Source organism: Haliaeetus albicilla, chromosome 17 (genome assembly GCF_947461875.1).
Source record: "Haliaeetus albicilla chromosome 17, bHalAlb1.1, whole genome shotgun sequence".
Lineage (NCBI taxonomy): Eukaryota > Metazoa > Chordata > Aves > Accipitriformes > Accipitridae > Haliaeetus > Haliaeetus albicilla.
This window is the reverse complement of record NC_091499.1, coordinates 12,126,195-12,146,256: the sequence shown is the minus strand read 5'-3', so window position 1 is coordinate 12,146,256 and position 20,062 is coordinate 12,126,195. Positions and strand designations below refer to the sequence as shown.

The following is a 20,062-nucleotide window of genomic DNA, read 5'->3' as shown; positions in this document are numbered from 1 at the left end:
CCTGTCTGCAGAGGATTAAAGAAGAGACAGTTGAATGGGTTCATGGAAAAACTATTATCCCTGAGAGACAGGAGGAGGTTAGAGAGAAAGTTGGGATAATAATGAGGATGAAGGAGGACAGAGAAGATTGGAGGGTAGTGCTAATCCAATTAAAAAGCAAATCTATGCATTTGAGAACTCATTATTAAGAACAAGAGACTGGCTTGTCATGAAAGCAGATCTAGAGAATGGAAAGATTGTCTCCTGGGAGCAAAGATATTAATGTGGAGTTGAACTTGTAGCAGACTCTGTTGGGAATGAGAAAGAAGCCATAGATTAATTTTCAGATTGGTACAAATGACATGACCAGATTCTCATGGATGTGGAATTTTATGTCCAGTAGTGGAAAATGCCTGAAGTAGAGGTTTACACAATTGTTAGTGGATTCTTTCCTAATTTAGAGGAGGGAGACAAAAATGTAGGATGTTGAGATTTGACAGATGGCTTTGGAAATGGTGCTAACAGGAAGGTTTTGGGCCATTAATCACTGGAAAGCATTTGTAAGTAAAGAGCTTTTCTCAAGGTGTGAATGCCCCCTTTCTGGGCACCTTGCTTTCTGACCCTAGATGGCTAGTGAATAAGTGAATTATTATATATTGTGTTTTGAGTGTCTTCCCATTTAGGCATGTTTAAGGTTATATATGTTTATGGTCTTGGGGTCAGGAAGGAGCATTTGCCTCCTAATGGTAGAATGGGCTGAAGAACCCACAGGAGAATCATCTGGGCACTTTTAAACCACACCTTCCTTTCCTTTCCCTTCCTCCTCTTCCCACTTATCTTAAGGAATAGACTTAAATATTTTTCAGTTTTGCACCATTGCTTGGTAATGCTGTGTATCCCTTCTTCTGTGGTTGGGGCATGTTTCTATGGTCTGAAATTTTAAAGGGCAGAAATATTCAGGAGTTTGGGCATGTACCAAACAGACTTTTCAGGACCAAATGGATTTTTTTTATAGGAGTGACAGGTTTTGTGAACAACTGGGCTTAACTCAAGTGGTTTGATTCCAAGTTAAATGAACTTTATTCAAATCATGTGCTTCTGTAACTATCAACAATGGGGAAAGCCTCAACTGTTGCGTGCTAATTATACATTGTTCGTGTGTGGGGGCAGCTACTCTTCAGACATTTGTTATTATTTTCATTGAATATCTGAAAGTAATAGTTGTAAGGGTTTTTCTATTATTTCCATGAAGCTGTCAAAATGGGATGGTATTTAAAAGGAAGATTTGGAACAAAAACCTTAATTGAAAGGGTAAAGTGACTGTTGCTACTCCCCTGTTCCTAATGCTGCACTGTTTTATTGCATGCTACATTTTTAAGGCCTTGGGAAGGGAAATGCAGTTTTTGTTTACATGGCATAGTCCCTTGTGTTCCTTCTTTGTAATTATTTTAACTAGTTCTTTAAGAGAAAACAAGCTTGCCCATTTTTAAACTAGTTTTGTAGTTCTACAGCTGGAAGAACCTTGGTTTAGGATGAGTCTGGACTCCATGTGGGATTTATTTCCCTGAATTTATTTTGAATAATATACTTAATTGGAGATAGCATATATTTTGGCTGGAAACTGAAGTTGTGAAAGTTATTGAAATGGTTGTAATAAAGCTTCCCCCCCCCCTTCCAGTCAAGATTAAAAGCTATAAATAGCTTTTATAGACTACAATACTCATCAGTTGTTAGGAACCTGCAGTTTAGCTTTTAAGTGTGTAATGATAACGTAATGTCAAGCTTCTGCAAAAGTATATAAAGGTCACATATACGATTCTGGATTATAATGTATAAACTGCCTTTCTAATGATTATTGAAAAGAGCAATTCATAGATATTAGGCACTCTAAGCAGCATTCCTCTTAATTTTCTGAAAAAGCAGATGCCTAATTCATGGTTTTATTTTGTGTGTTTAGGTAGGAGGGGAAGAGAAGATGGGATGGGGAGGCAGGAACTATGTGTTTTGAGACTAGAAAGTTGGGGGGTTAGTAGCTGAGATGTGAGTCTTTGCTCAATCTGCATCTTAATAATTATCCCTTTATATTTGTGTTGGGCAATAAATTTAGGATTGCAAGACTGATATCAGCCTGTTTCCCACAGCATTAGAACCTATGAATATTGCTTACTTGAGATTTTATTTGAGAGTACAAGAATAAAACTTTGATAAGTTGAGGTAAGATTAAGGGCACTTTCAGCATGTTTAGTATGTCCCCTGTCTGAAGGTAAACACGTTCTAGCTCAGGGTGAAGAAGCTTTAGCACAAGGTGGCCTCATCATCTTCACCTGTTGACATGTTGTCAAAGGGCATGTTGTCCTTTTCTCCTTTTTTACCTATTGTACAGGGAATGAGAGCATGCCTAGACTTTGGCTAGCAGACTGACTCTGACAGCAGAAAAGGAGTTGTCAGGTTTTGATAGCCAGACTCATGGGTGTCACCAGATAATTCATCGGTTCTATTTAACTATATTGATTATGAACCAGGAGAGGTCTCTCTTGATTGAGAGACTACAGGTCAAACGGGGCAGCACAGAGTGTCATAAGGTGTTAGACTAATATCTGGAACTACTGGGTATAAATATTGTTACTCCTAAGAAGTTCCTACAAGGCAGTATTATTTAACGTAGAGATGTATATTATAGATCAAGTCTGCTAGTTTCACAGCTGTTGGGCTAGGTTGAAATTGTTTTTTATCTTAATGCTGTGTTTGGAATGGGTGGTTTGGGGTGGGGTGGTGGTGGGTTATTTATTTATGTGTTTATTACTAAGGCACATCCGTATCATTTTGCTGCTTCTCCATCTCCTGAAGTCTGTTTTTTAAATCATTGAATCAATGTAGAGGAATGAATAAAGAGGTGTGACAGAACATGTCATCCCAGTCTGGATCCAAATTGACTCGAATAGCCAAAGAAGGCATTCTTACTCTAGGTTGTGGTTTCTCATTTCTATGTGCCTGCAACAGTGTCAAGACTCTGAAAATAAGTGGGAGAAGGAAGCTGTTGTTTTTGTGTCCCTTTCTTAAGTAGTTAAGGAGCACTGCTGATGTGATACCATACAGAAAGTATATTTTGTGAAGTACCAGGCTTGATGCTCCACAGTTCTGAAGCCTTTTGACAGCTCATGAGGTTTTATGGTCACAATTTTGAGCTCTTTGAAAAGTACTACTTAACTGATTATTCATATATAACTATTTGAATTTTTGGACAGATTGTCTTCTAAGCAAGGTCTTTTGTTTGTTTATAAATAGTTAATGCATTAAAATGCTTATTATGTAGCTTGTGCTATGAATACTAATCTTAGAGTATTCAACTGTAGTCCTAAAATGTTCTAATTAGATCAAGATAAATGGTGTTCCTGCGTGTGTACCTGATGTTCAAGCAACAACTATCAGTGATTACTGGTTTACTTATTTATTTTCCTTTCTCCCAGACCACTTTTAATAGTGGAACAGCACGTCCTGTGCTGCTGGTTCTCTTGCGGGGATTACAGGCACATCCATGAAGTGTAATGGCTTAAGCTTATTCAGGGAAGAATGACATTCAGTTTGTAAAGTTTAACTGTACAAATATCTAGGGCAGCCCTTTCCCTTGGAGCTGATCTTCTAATCTGTGAGCAAAAATGGCAGTCGTGCTCTTCCATGGCTTGTGCCAGTGATGTAGACAGAGCTGACCCAGCATACAGCATAATCAGTTCAAAGTTAAGGGAACCTCCTTTTTCAAAGCTGTAGTACTCTTTTCTTGACTGCCACATTATGGGCCTCCATGAGAGATGTTATGGTTCTCTTGCTTGGGGAAAGAAGGAATGTAACTGCTTGTCATCTGATGCTAAATTCATTCGTTTTTCTTTCTTATACCGTTGTGTAACTGCTGCTTTGCAATTTTTTTTTTTTTTTGAGCCCATTGCTTCAGGCATGAATTTCCCTCTAAATCTCCAAGATATTTTCAGACTAAATTTTGTGGAGGAGGGTGGAGTCAAACAAGTTCAAGCAAGCTTGAAGCTCAATATCTGCAATAAATAATAATAATAATAAGTTATGAAAGAATTCAGTAGTTCAGTCAAGCTTGAGATATAATTTGTTCCATTAATCTTGTAGCTTTTTAAAAAAGTAATCAGAACATTATACTGTACAGTTGTTTTCCAATAGTGTTCCTTCCTCTAATGTAGAAGTGTACTTTGACATGTACTTGACCGCTTAGCATCATTAAAATTTGGGTGAACCAAAGAGAATCTAGTATTTAAAATAAATCTGTTAGTATACAGATTCTGTTACTGGGTCACATCTTTTCTAGCTAGTTAACAATTCTTCTTTTGTTTTACACCAGATTCGTCATAATGCACTATAAGTACTCTTCAATATATAGTAGTTGTAGATGAATTTACCCTTTGTTGTAGGTCAAATAATGATAACAAGACAACTTTAGATTTAACCAATAAGGTTTAATATCCTTTTCGAAATAAAGAAACAAAGCTCCCACACCACTCTAACTTAATTAAAACCCTGGAAGGCAGTCAAGAAAAACATTGTAACTGGATAGTCTTTTTTAACCTTGCTAAATTCTAGGTTTTACCAGCTCTGTTTCAGAGTTTCACAGTCTAATAATACTTTAGATAGAAAATGTAGTTTTACATGGGCTTTGAATTTGCCATCTGTTAAATTAATTAAAGGCATCTTTATCCTTGATTAATAAAACAGGAAAAACTAAAGTTTGAACTCAGTCTAAACTATGATACTTTATTAGGAGAAATTATACCAGTTTCCACACTTACGCATTTTTCCATGCTCCATAGTATTACCCTTATCTTCTTTATTCAAAAACTGACTTCCCTATTAATACTGGTGCTCATAGTATCCCAGGTGAAGGAATACCAATAAGTTGTATAATGATGCAACATTATTTCTGTATTATGCACCATCCTGTTAGTTATGTGACCTAATTTTTTATCTGCTGGGTTTTTTTGACTGCAGATGCATTTCTGTGCTCTCACTGACCTCTAAAAAGTAGCTGCTATGTTAGCTTTCTCAGCCGACAGTTAATTTAGAACCTTGTAAGGTGAGGAAGTGTGGTTGTATCTCTCTCTTCCTGCCTGTGTCTTGGTACCTTTTGGATATTGAAACTTGCATTGTTCGTTACTGTAGTTTGGGGCATTCTGAGGATTTCAGTAGTAAATGTGGTCATCTGCAGATTCACTGCATCACTTTTGATGATTTTCAGGGTCATAACAGTCACAAAAATACCTTCTTGACCTTCGGTTGTCAAGGGGAGCAAATGAAAAGGGAAATTTGCATTCAGAGTTTAAAGGAGAGTAGTGGCAGACAAGAATAAGAAAAAATAATGTGCTGTTGAGTGAGATAATAGTGGAGGAGACAGATGAGTAGTAAAGATTATGGAGACTGAATACATGTATAAGCTATGGGGTATCTGTTATCCTACAGTGGTAACTTGCACAAAGTGTATATATGCCAGGAATACCACCTTAACAAATTTTGTGGAAATGAAGTTCTGTGGTCTCCAATAAGCAGGATGAATTGATGAATTAATTAATCAATACCTGGAGGTAATTAAGATACGTGTAGGCATGGCACTTAGGGACATGGTTTAGTGGCGGGCTTGGCAGGGTTAGGTTTATGACTGGACCCAATGATCTTAAAGGTCTTTTCCAACCTAAATGATTCTATGATTCTATGAATATCAAAGTTAAGCGTAGCCCTTTCATTGTGATATATGAGGTGATCAATAAGACAAGAAAATTATTTTTCCATACTAGCATCAAGTCAGGGCAGCAGTAGCTTGAACAAGTGATTCAGAACATGAAGCTGGACATTGGGAACCTTTAATTTCTCATGAAATTAGACATTGGTGTAGCAGATATGCTAGGATAACTTGACTATAACATGAGTATCGGAAAGCATTCATTGTTTAGGAAAGATGCAAAATAAAGTTTGAGGGATAACATTTTATTTTCATAATAGTTGAAGGATAAAAAAATGTTACAGAGTTCAAGTTTTTAAAAAAATCACTACAGGATTGTTAAGGTAAACTTCTGGGTTACTGCTGAATCTGCTGCAGATACCCAACCTGATCAGAGTTGCCACTATGAGCACACTTTAACATCTAATGCAGGTTAAGTGTCTTGATCTCCATTGATGTAGTAAAAGTTTAGCCGACAGAGTTATTGAAGCATGGGGAGCAATTTATTTCACCCTAAAGTAGACGCCTTACAATTATGGAACTTGATCAGAAGCTGAATTCTACCCTCTTTCAAGGGTGGAGAATTGGTGGAGGATTTTGACCAGTGACAAATCCAGGTGCTTTGGGACGTGATAAGAGATACAAGAGATACATTTACTTACCAAACAGCAGCCTAGTAACACAGTATTTTAGTATTAAGAAAAAAAAAAAGTCTTGATTGTAGAAGATAAGTTTGGGTCATTGATGAAAAGGCTTTGCTTTAAACTTGGAACATTATGATTGTAATGAGAGGTAAAAGTAGATCAGTAATGTAGGTTCTCTCTTTCTAAAATGACGGATTTGGATAAATTAAGGGAAGTAGTTAATGGAATCAGAAGGACTGAGGAACACAGTCTTTATTATAGATGAGGAATGGTATTTCCTCTGAGTTCAACCATTTTGGTAGAAGTTTGTATACCATGTAAAAGGAAGGTAGTTTTTTTGACACAGGAATAGTGGTGGATCTCATGCTTCTGGACTTTGGCAAAATTTTGATTTATTATAGAGACTAAGGCTAATGAAGATTGCTAGAATTGTAAGATACCCGAAGAATGGATTGAAAGAAAATGGCAGTGGATGGTTTTGGAAGAAAATATATAGAAAGCCACAAGTGGAGATCTTGAATATTAATTTTATATTGTCATTAAGAATTCTGAAACAGAAACTAAGTATGTTCTGACAAAGAAATTTAGAATTTGAATTATCAAGTCAAATACATAATTCTACAGCTGCTTCTGTGTAGCAGTGTTTCTTGCTGGCTGATACGCTATGTATTTGTGCAAGTGAAGATGCGTGCACAAGTTTGAAAATGGTATTTGTGACAGAGCTGTCAGTGTGCTGATTAAAAAGACATCGTTTTCCTTTTGTTTACACACTGAAAATAATATGAGTCTTCACATAACTTCCTGTGTTAGTGTCCCTGTATCCAGGCTTTGTCATCCTTCAGGAGACATAGTCTGAAGCAGTGACCATTGCCAGCAGCAATTAATACAAGAGAAGAAAGCAAGCTGAGCCTTCCCTATTTATCGGGACTTTAGGGTGTGTTGCTCCATCTGCCACAGGCCAACTTCAAACTCGTCTAATTTAAACTGTTACTCTAGATCCAGCACAGTCTGGATTCAGGCCAGGACATGGAACTGCAGCGGCTTAGTGACACAGATAGATGATCTCCTACTGTCAGTGGATAGAGGGCAGTCATTAATTTTCATTCTCCTGGCCCCTTCTACAGTGTTTGATGGGTCTGGCCAGAAGTTGATGCCATCTTGCCAGGAGGGAGTGGCAGGGTCCAAAGTAAAGTGCTAAAGTGGCTTGGCCTCATCCTACATGATCGATCTATGGAGTGGCGACGTGCTTGTGATTTTGAAGTGTTGCCAAGAAATTGAAAATGGTATCTGCAACAGGATTTTGTTGTTGCCTCTGAGTCAGCGAACATATTAGCGATGCTAATTGCTATTCTGAGTTGGGTAATGTTTATTTGTGTGGGAGGGCAGCTCTTTCACAAGACTGAATTCTAGGCTGTGTAATGAACTCCCCTGGGAATGGAGAGCTGCAGTGTATTTTGCGCTTAGAGTTGATGATGGAATTTCTTACATTTTGCCTTCTTTAATGTGATAATACAGGCACAAGCATATTTAAAAAGGAAAAAAAAAAAGCGACAACGATGATACTGTGTTGAAATAAATAATCTTCTTTGATATAGCCCATCTAAAGAAATACTGTGGGGCAAAGAAAGCTCCTATAGGAGCTGAATTTTTAAGCTTCCTTTAAAAAAATATTTCTAATCCATTTGCTACTTGTAGTTTTTTTCAGAAAATTAATTTTGTGTTGAACTCAAACTCAGAAGTTGAGGTCTCAAAGTTTGAGGAAGCTGTGCTATATTTTTTTATTATACTTCAGGTTTTAAAACTCCTATAAAGTAAAAAATTAACATATGTAACCTTATTGCTAGGATGGTTGCTGGGATTTTTGGCTGAGGGAAATCAGTTAAACGTAGGTAAGGCACATGATAGAATTGAAGTCAGTGGCAAAACTTCTTTTACCTTCTAGGAGATCAATTTCACTCTAAATGTGCTTTGGCAAGCACTATGCTGAATGTGAGGTACTGTGTTGGGGAGTATTTTCAAAGCCGGTTTTGTGAATCCTAATAAGCTGGGAAGGAGGATAGAGGCCACATGCTCTGGTGGGTGCAGTGTTGGATTTGGAGCTTGGGAGACACAGTTCTATTGTTGTTTCTGACTGAATGACTGTAGGTTGAGGGAGAGCAAGTAATTTGCCTTATTTTGCCGTAAATAATATTTTCCTGAAATGTACTTTCAAATTTAGTGGTGAAGAATTCTAAACATCCACATAAAGGAGAAACCTTAGTTTTTAACTTATCGAGTTAGCTCGGGTCAGCTTCGGAACTGCGTAAAAAACCACCACCAAACCACCACCACCACCAAACAAGCTAAAATAAAAATGGAAGTTTAATAAAATCATTCTTCTTGCATGTATTTTGGGCCCAACTGATGTAGACTGCATGAACAGGATATATGTGGAGGCAAATGAGCCTTTGAAACAGTTGCCTTTATTTGGGTATGCTAAAAATAATTGGTTTCTGAAGAGAAAACTTTTCAAGATGATATTTGGTGGTTAACATTTTTTAAAGTTTAAAGATTAAAGTTATTAATACTCTGGTAGGTGATTTGGAGATCTGCTTGTCTAATGCCAAGAGCTGTAACTCTTTGCTAATGAAATTTTCATCCTGTTTCCTGAATTATTGTGTTAATACTAATGTCCAATTAGAATTAATAACAGTCCTTGCCTCGGGACCAGAAGCGAATGAAAAGTAGCTTCTAATGAAACTTTAGATTTTAACATTTCTATGACTAGATATTTTATCTGCTTGTGAGATTAATCTGTGTGGACACCGTGACCCTTTTTTCTTTAACTCGCTTGTCGGAACTTTTGTTGCAATGGAAACTGGCTGTTCTATAGTGGTTGGATTGACAGTTTGCAGAGATGATGATGTTTGTCGCCAAAACACGAGTCTCCGCTTTTGTGTATAGTTATCAAAGGTGAATGAGCAGTTCTGTTACTGCTCTTATTGCTGCTCCAATCTTGCTCTTTTATTCACTTGTCTTGTTTTAAATTCAGATTGAGCCATCTGATACAGGACCATGTCATCTTGTGTACTTGCACAGAATCTAATACAATGGGGCCTGGTTACAAATTGGAGCTTTTGGGTGCTCACACAATGAAGATAACAAATGTAATAAATGTACAGCTCTAATAGCAAGTAGTGTTCACAATATGCAATACAATGCATGATAGTTAAGCTCCTACGTGCTGTTTTAGTTCCTGTTGAATGTATTTGAGAAATCATCATCTTTCTTTACCTATGCAGTGCTGCCCAGAGGCATTCTCTCTATTTTGGTGTAAGTGCTTAATGCTGCTAATACCTTAATTAACTTCTTAAAATATAACTGGTCAGAACACATCCAAATAATATTCAGAAATAGACTGATCAGCAGTCTACAAGATTTCTCCAAGAAAGCTTGAAGTGTTGTCGGAGAACACTTAAAGCCTTATATTAAGCACATGAACTTACGCTTTTTGAGTTAAACAAGCAAACAAACAAAAAAATCCACCCACCCAACCAAAACCCCTCATTAATTAATAAATTCAGTTTCACCAAAAACTTGGTATGGTTGCATATCTCTTTTGCTTCTTGCACATTTTCAGTTATCAGCTGCTCGTAGAACACTTCTGGTTGTCACTCCATCCTTGACTAAATTTCTTCTGTCTTACGTTGGTAATAATTAGAATTTTGACAAATTCTGTTGTTTGGACCACATTCAGAGTTTTTTTTTTTTTCAATAGTTTATTAAATTGGGGGTGGAGGTGTTTTCAGGCTTTCAGCTTAAAAAACCCAAACAAACAAAACCCTTTCAAAACAGACATATCTGGGTCAGGCTAATGTCTTTCTCATGCAGAGAGCTTGTTCAGCTTCTAAGTTAGGCAAGTATATTATCATGAGACCCATGACAGATAAGTCTACATCAAGGTAATTTATTGTCCTGAGACCAAATTTATTTATTTATTTATTGTCTTCAAAGTAAGCACATGGTGTTTCTCAGCAGCTCTCTTAAGTAAGATATAATTGTGATTCCTGGTGAACTTTGACTGGAAATCTTTTGCATGCAGTCATAAGACTTGCCATTGTCCCTGTCATTTAGAACTTGTGGTATAAACAGCTAACAGTGACAAATTTTAGAAAGAGAGAAATCATGGGAGAAGAGATGTAACATTAGTGCGGTGGTTTGAAAGAGGAGGAGGAAATCTCACCACTAGTGGTTGGTGGGCTATCCAGGTACCAACTCTTAAGTAAATTTCCATAGATTTTGTTTTGAATGAAAGTTCTAGAGAAAGTGGTGTTGTGTTAGTCTTAGTTTTGATGTCAAGTAATAGATTTTGATGAAATCTTCTGTATGTTGTCTGAACCTGTAGATGTTTTAGGTGGCTGAAAACAAAGCTTTTAGCTGTTTATGGTTGTTTTTTTTTTTTTTAAAGCAGTTGTAGGATCTCTTATTGTACCACATTTGTAATGATGATGCAAATATTTTTTTGGTTTTTTTTTTTCCCAAGTGCTAGATCTCTTGAAGCATTAGGTGCTATTTTGTCATTGAAGCAAGTTACAAGAAAGCATGTAGTTAAAACAGCAGTGAATATGGGAGTGCAGAGATGGACAATTAAGGTTATTTATAAAATTAAAGTAGTGCACGTATTTTTTTTTTCTGTTACTTACACACCTCTTCTTCTCATTATTTCTTTAATTTTTGAGAAAAACACAACATGCTCTTTATAATTAGTTTTAGTTTTGAATAGATTTACATGGTGTGAAAAATGAATGTTGTCTGTATATTAGTCTTGATTCTGAAGAACTGGCTCCAATTTATCTAGTTGAATGTATATTGAATTAATTTTTTTCATAAACCATCTCACATGCAGCTTTCAGTTCTCCTAATCTTGCATTGATTTAATCTACTCCTCCCACCCTGACTTGAGGTTTTCTGCTCATGTATGTCTTTTTGGTTTTTGGTTGTTTGTTGGTTTTTTTTTTTTTTTTCAACTGATATGTAACATCTTGAAGTACTCATACTGTTTGTGGAGAAACACTAGTTGAGCTGATCTACACTGAATTATGATTATGTTCATAATGCTGAAAATATTTATTTAAGGTGCATGGGTGATACTGTGCTCCTGTAGTCAGATCTACTGTTTTCTAGAGGCAGGATCTGTGCAGACAACAGGACAGCTGCCTGTGTAGACCATTTGCCTGCAGGGTTTCTGGGGGATTCTTGCTGCTCTGTTTTGACAGCAGAGATCCTGTGGGCATTACTTGTAAGAGCAATGGTGAATTTTAGAAAAGACTACTGATAGCTTGTTATTTCTTCATAACCAGGACTTTCCAAGGAGAAATGGATGAATTATGAGAAGTACTGTCTTCCCCCCCTTACACGTATCCAAAGATTTTTACAAGTATGAAAAGATCTTTGGTGAATGAGTCTTGAAAATATGCTTGCTTGCTTGCTTTCAAAATATTCTGGTGTGGATGGTGAAATTCCTATAATCTTTTAATTGAGTGTTTCCCTATTCTGTGCCATCAAAGAAACTGTACTGCAATCCAAATGTGTTAGTTGCTCTGGGAAGATTTATATCCCTTTCCTATTTATATCAGAGGCTATTCAAGAACATTAAATGTTGTGAACTCTTAGAATCATTGAACTATCTTGACAGTTGATAGTGCTCCTATTTTCTTCTCTTTTGGGGTTTCTGTGTTTTTGACTTTTCTCAGTAGAACTTCTGTAGTAACACTTGTGCTTTTAGCATGTCTGTGTGCAAGGTGAAATGGGAGGATCAGTGAAAGAAAGCTTAGCTTAGGGTCATGGTCTCAGTTTTGGTGTAGACCACCAACACCGTTAGTTATGGCATGATAAGGCACAAATTCAATGACAGCAGCTCAGGTAGTAATTAGTAAAACCGACATAACTCAGGTTTGACTGAGACACAGAACTTGGACTTACTTTTGAGTCTTCATGTCAGCTTTGTCTCATATGCTTATTATTTGCACTGCTGTTAAGCCATGGTGTTTCCTGTCTGATCATTCGCTCACATCTTGATAACTATATTGTTCTTTTTGCCAGTCTTACTAAGTGCAATCACATCTTGTTGGTTCCAAAAAGGCACTTTTCTGGTCTTTTTTGCTTTGCCAACCTTCTGAGCCCCGCAACAGTTTCTTTCTTCCTTTACTGTGTCAGATTCAAGCTGCTAGTCTCCACTTTCAGCTGCTTGTGGTATATGCTCAGCACCATTATTAATTCTCATTCACGGCCAAGATGTTGACTTGCTGCATCTGGCCTTTGACACTAGCTTCCACCGAAATTGGTTCAGTTTATTTTCCCCAGTCAGAAGGTGTGCTCTCCTCGGCTACTGCACAAGTTTGAGAAGACTTTGTCTGCGCAAGCTGCCTTATTATTTTTCCTGAAATTCTACTTTAGTACTCTTATTGCAAAGATCAAAGAAAACTTTACAAAGGTAACTCAGGTGTGTTACAGCTATCATGCTGTTTAGCGTCACTTGTGGGTTTTGTCCTTTTTCACTACTCCTTTCTACTCATTCACTGTTTTTTCTTGTGTATAGAATGTTACCTCTATAGAGCGGTCTTCTGTAGGATTAGCACAGAGAGGTCTAAATTAATGACTTGGTCTCCCAAGTACTGTTGTAATTTAAAGAAATTTTTAGAAAATTCAGATGTCTGCAACTGAACCAAGCTCACAAGTTGCTGGTGGTAGTGTAGTAAGCTTTGGGGTTTTCTGTGTGTGTAATGTGAGGGGAATGTACCTTGGCTAAATTTGTCAGTGTTTTAATGAAAAGTGGCTCAATAGTTGGCTGGGACTTTGCAATACTGCAGTGTTAGATAACCAGCGATAAGACAGGAAGGGTGTTTCTTTTGAATGAAACTGCAGTTCTATATCAGGTAAAGTTCTGGTCCACATAATAGAGGAAAAACTGGAATAAAAGATCTTTTAGCTGAATCTAACTGAATTAGTCACCTGTATTTCTTACAGCATTAAAACTTGTGTTATTTTTAATAGATTTTCAGGCACCATTTTATCTGGATATAGCAACTTGCTTATATATATATAAAAATATTCTGAACTTTTATCTTTGAAGTATTTTCTTTGTGATAATTGCATTGAACTAAATTATCTGCTTTCCTGAAGCTATAGGTTTAAACTTTTAACTGTAAAAATTTCCTTCTAAAATGCTTTTTTATAACATCTGTCATGATTGCTTTTTTTTGCATTTAATATAAATCAGAATAGTAGAGATTAGAGGATATACCTTTAAGTATAATATCTTAACATTGCCTTTGCAGGTACATGATGCTGATTGATGGCAAGAATGAAGTTTATATGATTGATAGAGATAATTCAGTTTTTCATGTGTCTAATCTGGAATTTCCTTTTCGTAAAGATCTTCGCACACATCTAACAAACACTCTTCTGGATGGGGTAAGAAGCGTACTGTGTAATTATTGTAATAATTTCAGTGCCATTTGCTTTTGTTCAGAAACAGGGACAAGTTTTTAGGCCTGGATCAGTGAATGATGGGATTTCAGGAGTAATACAGATTCAATCACTGTCTGAATATGGGAATCACACTTCATAAGTCATTCTTATCTACAGAACAGCAGTGATGACTGCTCTGGGGGGAGCTGTTTGTCTTTGAAATAAACCAAGCTATTGACATGACATTCTCTAAATATGAGAAGAGGCTTGAAGAGAATCTAAAGAAATTATTGCAAAACCTCATCTCTTGTTATAGCTTTATATTTTGATACAGTAAACATGGTCAATATGATCCAGTTAATGTAAATATTTCTAGAATTTGATAAAATTTTTATCATCTTTTGATAGACTCATGAATTGATGTCTTTGCTTCTGTAGCCTTTATTTTCAGCTGATCTGAATTGTTGACTGATTTAGAAATAGCTTAGTTACATTTGTTTAAAACACTTCTAAGTTGTCATGCTAATTTAAATTATTTAATCTTGCTGATTAACTTTTTAAGCTAGTTGTAAAACAAGCTGTAAAACATCTGTATTTGTTGTTTGAAGGCTGGCCTGGAGTATTTTTGGTAAACTTTTCAGAACAGTAGCCACAAGAAGAGGTTATTAATTTCTTGACCTTCCTATTTTACATGAGCCAAAGAACTTCATTACCTCTTACACTAAATATCTGTCAATGAAGATGAATGCAGTTTCCTGTCACATTTCAGTAGCATTGGAGGCTCTCTATATTGCTGTAACTCTTGCTTGCTGAAGTACTGAGTATCTGAGATGATCTTCCATATTGGTGTTCTGAATCCTAATGGACTTTTCAGATACAGGAGACCATATTGTCATTGTTAACTTTCTCAGGCCTTTGTTGTCAGTATCTTTCTTGAAATGTCACTTCTGTGAATGATGTGTCTTACTGAACACACATTTGCATGTGAAGCATGTATAAATTGAATCTGTGAGCGTAAGTATTGCAAGGAACAATGTACTGTCTCGGGGACAGAGAGGCAGATAATGGAATATTTTCCACCACCTCTGCTTCACTGAAAAATTGAGAGCATAATTCAAGAAGTGCCATGCTGTCAGCTCAAAAGTGGTTGCACAAGCTTTCATGTCTGGTAGGAGCCTCTTCAGCCAGGCAGCTTCCTAATGACGTACGTAATAATATTCTTAACAACATACATTAGGTTCCATACTGTTGAGATAAAAAGTCTGGTAATATTTTTTTATTCCCTGCTCTTTCTAAGGCTCTTGAGAAAGTAATGGCTTGCCAGTGTCCATATGGTACAATCCTAGGTGTTCTTCAGGGAAACTGCTGCTTGGTTTTTTTGCACTTCAAAACAGATGGGTTAGGGTGGCTAATATGTACATGGTGGAAGATAGGGATGCACATAGATTGAGATATGTGTATAGATGTGGCTGTGGGGCGCGAGAGAGGGGCTCTGATCTGGTGCGTTTCCCAGATTTATAGTTTAGGTCTCTTAAGAATAAATTAAGTTCCCCGAGATACCCAGGACAGGAACTATAAGTTCACTTAATTTGTTGCTTTGTAAAATTTTGACTTTTATAGTGCATTTCAGTATTTCACTTTATTGGCATAAAATTAGTCTTACTGTGATTCCCCTTCCCCCAGTTCTTTCATGAAGTTGAAAGCAAAATGACATGAAATGAACAAGTATTGGTTGAATGAAGTACCTTGAGATAAAACCAAAACCTTTCAATGGATAAATACTTTACATAGTACAGATTTCTAAATTTATTTTAGTATGGTCAGTTAAAAAAAAAAAAGCTGTTGATGGAATACTTTGCAACTGAAATTCTTTTCAACAGGTTTGAGAATAAAATTTGCCTATTATTTTGAAGCATCAGAACAGCTTAATTTTGTAATTGAATATTTGTTTAATGTTGGTGCCAAATGATAATTTCCATGATGGTTCCTTTACTCTGGATATATGCATGATTTCCTTTTTCTTTTTTAATCCATGGGAAGAAAAATTTGGCTCTTTTGTGTTAACATTTTTTGCTAATTACTGCTGAAGGGCTGAAGTTAATTCTTTAATTACAGGTTGAAGTAGTTCATACTTACTGCCCTTGAAGTAGCTTTCTCTCGTTCAGAGAATGAAAGTGTAGAATGAGGTGGCCCAATTGGCATTGCTTTACAGTAATCTTAAAAAGTATGAGAAAGAAAGACAAAACAGAGATATCAGTGCCATGCAGCACAGCAACTACTGGTGTTAAGAATACAAAAGATAGGTAATTTCTCCTAACTTCATTTAGAATGACAGTGTATATAAAACTTTCATAAAGGCAATTTCCATGAATTCAGTGATCTATTAACTTGCTTTAAGGCTTCTGGTGTAAGCCTTTCATGTGGTTGTCTTTGAGAATTTCAAATGCGTTTACAATTCACTTCAGGCTGAAATTACTCGCAAACAGTTCTTACTATGATATGATCAGTTATATCTTGGGTGATGAGAAATCTCCTGCAATACTCTATCCTCATCTCCAGCTCTTCAGTTGTGATTGTTGTCCTAGCATGGAAGAAAGTTTTCTGCAAAGCTCATTAAAGCTAATTTGAATCTTACCTACAGGTGACTAGTATAATATGAAGTATTCCTTTAGAAGCCAAGTGTTTTGCATGCATACTGCTATCTGAGGGAGTACATAGATTTTTGTTGAAGTGTTTCGGTTGTCATGCAAGAAGACTAATTAGTTATTTTCGGAAACTTTCTTGGCATTCTGTTTAGCTTTGGAACAGTTGAGTACAAAATGTAGAGACATTCTTAGGCTTGAAATACTTTTTACAATTTAATACAGTTTTGGATATATTTTATTTATATATAAAATATTGTTCACACTGGAAGTCTTAGGAAGGCCAAGGACTCCAAAAGTGGAGAGTGAGATTGAGATTGTTTTATGTTTTTGCATCAGTACAGACCTCACTTATTTGTAAGCTCTCTCAGAAATGGCATAGCTTGCAACTTCTTGAGTTTGCAAAGGCTGGTACTTTGTACAAAACAGAATTAAAAAGAAAATAATCTCTTTTCATGCCTGAAATACAGCAGTGACTAGAATTGTGTTAAAGGTAAATGGACAAAGGAAAGGCAAGGCACAGGAGGAAAAGGAACAATAAACAGATGTGTGATTAGATCTGATTCCATACTCCGTGTCAACAGAAAATATATTCTGCAAGTGGCTGGTAAAATGAGATCCTTTGCTTTTGTGATTAAATTTTGTATTATTTTAAGTCCAAGTTGCTTGCTAGATAGGCAATTCAAGGTGGGGCAGGGGGGAGAAGTTCATGAGCTACCAGTCCAGCATTGTTCTTTTGGTACTTGTCCAGCTAAAAGCTCTTAGCACAGTTGCTGTTTTTAATATGCTGTAAGACTATGCTCTGCAGTACCAGAAGATTAAGAAAAGGAGATTGACACCAGCACAGTTTTTCCAGATTACATTGAAGAAACTGGCCATTAGACCTTGTTCTGCAAGCCAGCAGGTTAATCTAATACCTAAAATAGCAGCTAATGGAAAAGTGGTAAAGATCATACTTACTAGCAGTGGTAATCTTAAAACACACAATAGCAGCTGTAAATCTACATGGGGTCTATGAAGGGAAAAGTATGGATGCAGGTGCATCTTACGGATACTTTTGTGTTCTATTATCATGTCATATGAATGGGTTTGGGTTTAAGTTTTTAGTTATCTAAAAATTGGCTTAAATATAGCCTTATAGTATCAGGTTATTACTCGTATCAGAATGAGTGAGTTTGAATGTGATCAGTTCTCAAATACTATATTTTCCCAACAGTCTCTGAACTTGCCTTTGAGGTCTATTCCCTGAGGTATTTTTGAATTCTTATAATTTCAAGGAAGATTCTGAAATCAGACTGTGAAATAATGATATGTTAGAGTATTTCTAATCTGAGTTGTTCTTATGATCACTTTACAGCTTTTGCCTTATGACAGTTGTATTGGCGTAACTAATGGAGCAGTGAATGTTGTTGTCACGATGGAGATGAGTAGCACAAGAATTTGTCATCTCTACTTCTAAGGCATATTGTGCTGTCGTTTATTTGTTGTCATAGCTGGGATTTCAGTCGGGATGTGAAAAGAGAGAACAAGAGGCAGGGGAGGAGGAAAAGAAGTGAGGATGTGAGGAAAAAAGCTAGTTTGACCTGTAATAGAGTCAAAAAGATTTATACATGTCTGAAGTAGAGAAAAAAATTCTTTATGAAATTAATTCTGTGTTAAAACTGAACATTCCAGAGAAGGTTTAAAAATCATTCTCTGTCCTCTTGGTTGTATTTTCTAATTCTTCTTAAACTGAATATGCAGAGATTCAGATTTTGAAAATTAGGCATAAAATCTTGTAATACCAGGCACTGAAATGTTTTCAGGGTTTTGGATACAAATGCTAGCTTTGCATCAAAGCTGAGGCTCTGAATATGCATGCTGAGCAAATGAGTCCTTAAACATTAAATATACGTTCAATTAAATGTACTTTAAAAATTTGTTTTACCTGCTAACGCGATTGAAACTTAAAAAAATATGGTAGCATTCTTTTGTTTCAGTTTTACTTTTCCTTTGACCTGATTACTAATTCCAACCTCAATGATTCTATGATTCTATCAGGAATTCCGGGTAGGTTTTTTTCCCTTCCCCGCCCTGCATTTTATCTTTACACACTCTTCCATGTTTGAACATCGTACCTTCTTTCTCTCTTAGGATGTACCTACTCCATCTGTTCTTGCAGTTAGTTATAAAATTTATTGTCAAAGAAGCCATTGCAGCATTGCATCTGCCCTTCTTCCTTTGATAGCTCACGGGTGTCTTACCTAAATACTGAAAAGTAACAGAATAGCATTTTGTTACATCACTTCTGTGTAGACTTTTTGCAAATGTTATTTGACAGTACCTGTGACTAATTTTAGATTTAAGAATAAGATATTGTAATGTTACAAAGGAATATTTTTCACTCAATGAATTAATTATTTTTTTTTAAATGAAGTGGAAAGATGTATAAGGTCACTTTGGTAGTCTTTCACAACACCTGTGAATGCTGCATTTGGCTGTGAAGGCCAAATCTCCATCTCGGTGTTGTGTTCCCAGAAGATGCGATTCCAAAATATTAAGTAGGCAACTCCTAGTTCACAATGGTTTTTGAGAACAACAGGTTCATGTCTTCTAGTTTAGTTTTAAATGCTTCAAGCTTTGTGTTTTGCTTTAAAACAAATCTATGTTTCTACAACTGCTTTGATTATTTTTCAGAGCCAGATGCGATTAAATACCAGGTACAATTCAAGAAGCTTGGTATGTGTACAGACTGAAAATCAGTCATATTGAGACTCTTGTTTGGGTTTACTTTGTAGAAGCTATGGATTCTAGGAGAAGTTAAAAAGTTAAAAATGCTACTGACCTAGCAAGAAACAAACTAAAAATCAAGTTGATTTGATGTTAGGTTCTCTTTTGGTATAATTCTTGAGCTCACAATTTTGTTTTCATCATGTTGTAGTGAAATTTTTTCACTTTTTCCAATTGTTTTATTTTGTATGTGTGAATTTGGAGTTTTAACTTGATATTGGCAGCAAAAAATCCTTAGCTGATACAACTAACTTATCCAAGAATTGGGCAGGGGCAGGGAGAAGCTTGATTGCATTTAGAGAAGTGAATATTTCAAAGTTGTCTCTGAAAAGATCTACCAATTGGTTGACTGTTACCATTTTCAATCATGACTAATTTATATGAAATGAAATAATTTTTTTTAGTTTGATAAACTAATAAACTATGTCTAATTCATATCATAGGAAGCCTGAGTTAGAGATGTAAGCACCAGCGTGTAAGATGTATACATTTTTGTATGTGCCATTAAGTTAAGGAAACACTTTTGTGTTTGGATGTTGATCATTAATAGTCTTTCTTCTAGCTGACATATTTTCAAGATGGTTTACCAGTATGTATTGAATGTTAACTAATTTCACGTGCTACAGATAGGGTCTGTGATATTTCCTTTTGAAGGGACCCTACTGTTTAGTCACAATGCAACATTCAAGTAAATTGCAGTTGTTACTGCTGCCTAGGATGCTGTTAATGTGAAAAGATCCAGCCTGAGCGTAGAAAATGGATGTTAATGCTTGTTCTTTACTTCCTTTCTGTTGTACTTCTTATTGTAGGCAAGATTTCCAAAAGCACTTGCTTGACTTAAGATCGCAGTT

At 36.1% G+C, this 20,062-nt stretch overlaps 1 protein-coding gene across 2 annotated transcripts in view; it reads left to right on the top strand.

Moving 5' to 3' along the window:
- The window catches only part of RNGTT (RNA guanylyltransferase and 5'-phosphatase), a 186,455-nt gene that overhangs the window by 36,037 nt on the left and 130,356 nt on the right, over window positions 1-20,062 (top strand). For both annotated transcript variants that reach the window (XM_069804842.1, XM_069804843.1), the window contains exon 9: window positions 13,668-13,803. In XM_069804842.1, coding sequence (XP_069660943.1) covers window positions 13,668-13,803 — 136 coding nt within the window. The remainder of the gene's footprint in view (window positions 1-13,667; window positions 13,804-20,062) is intronic.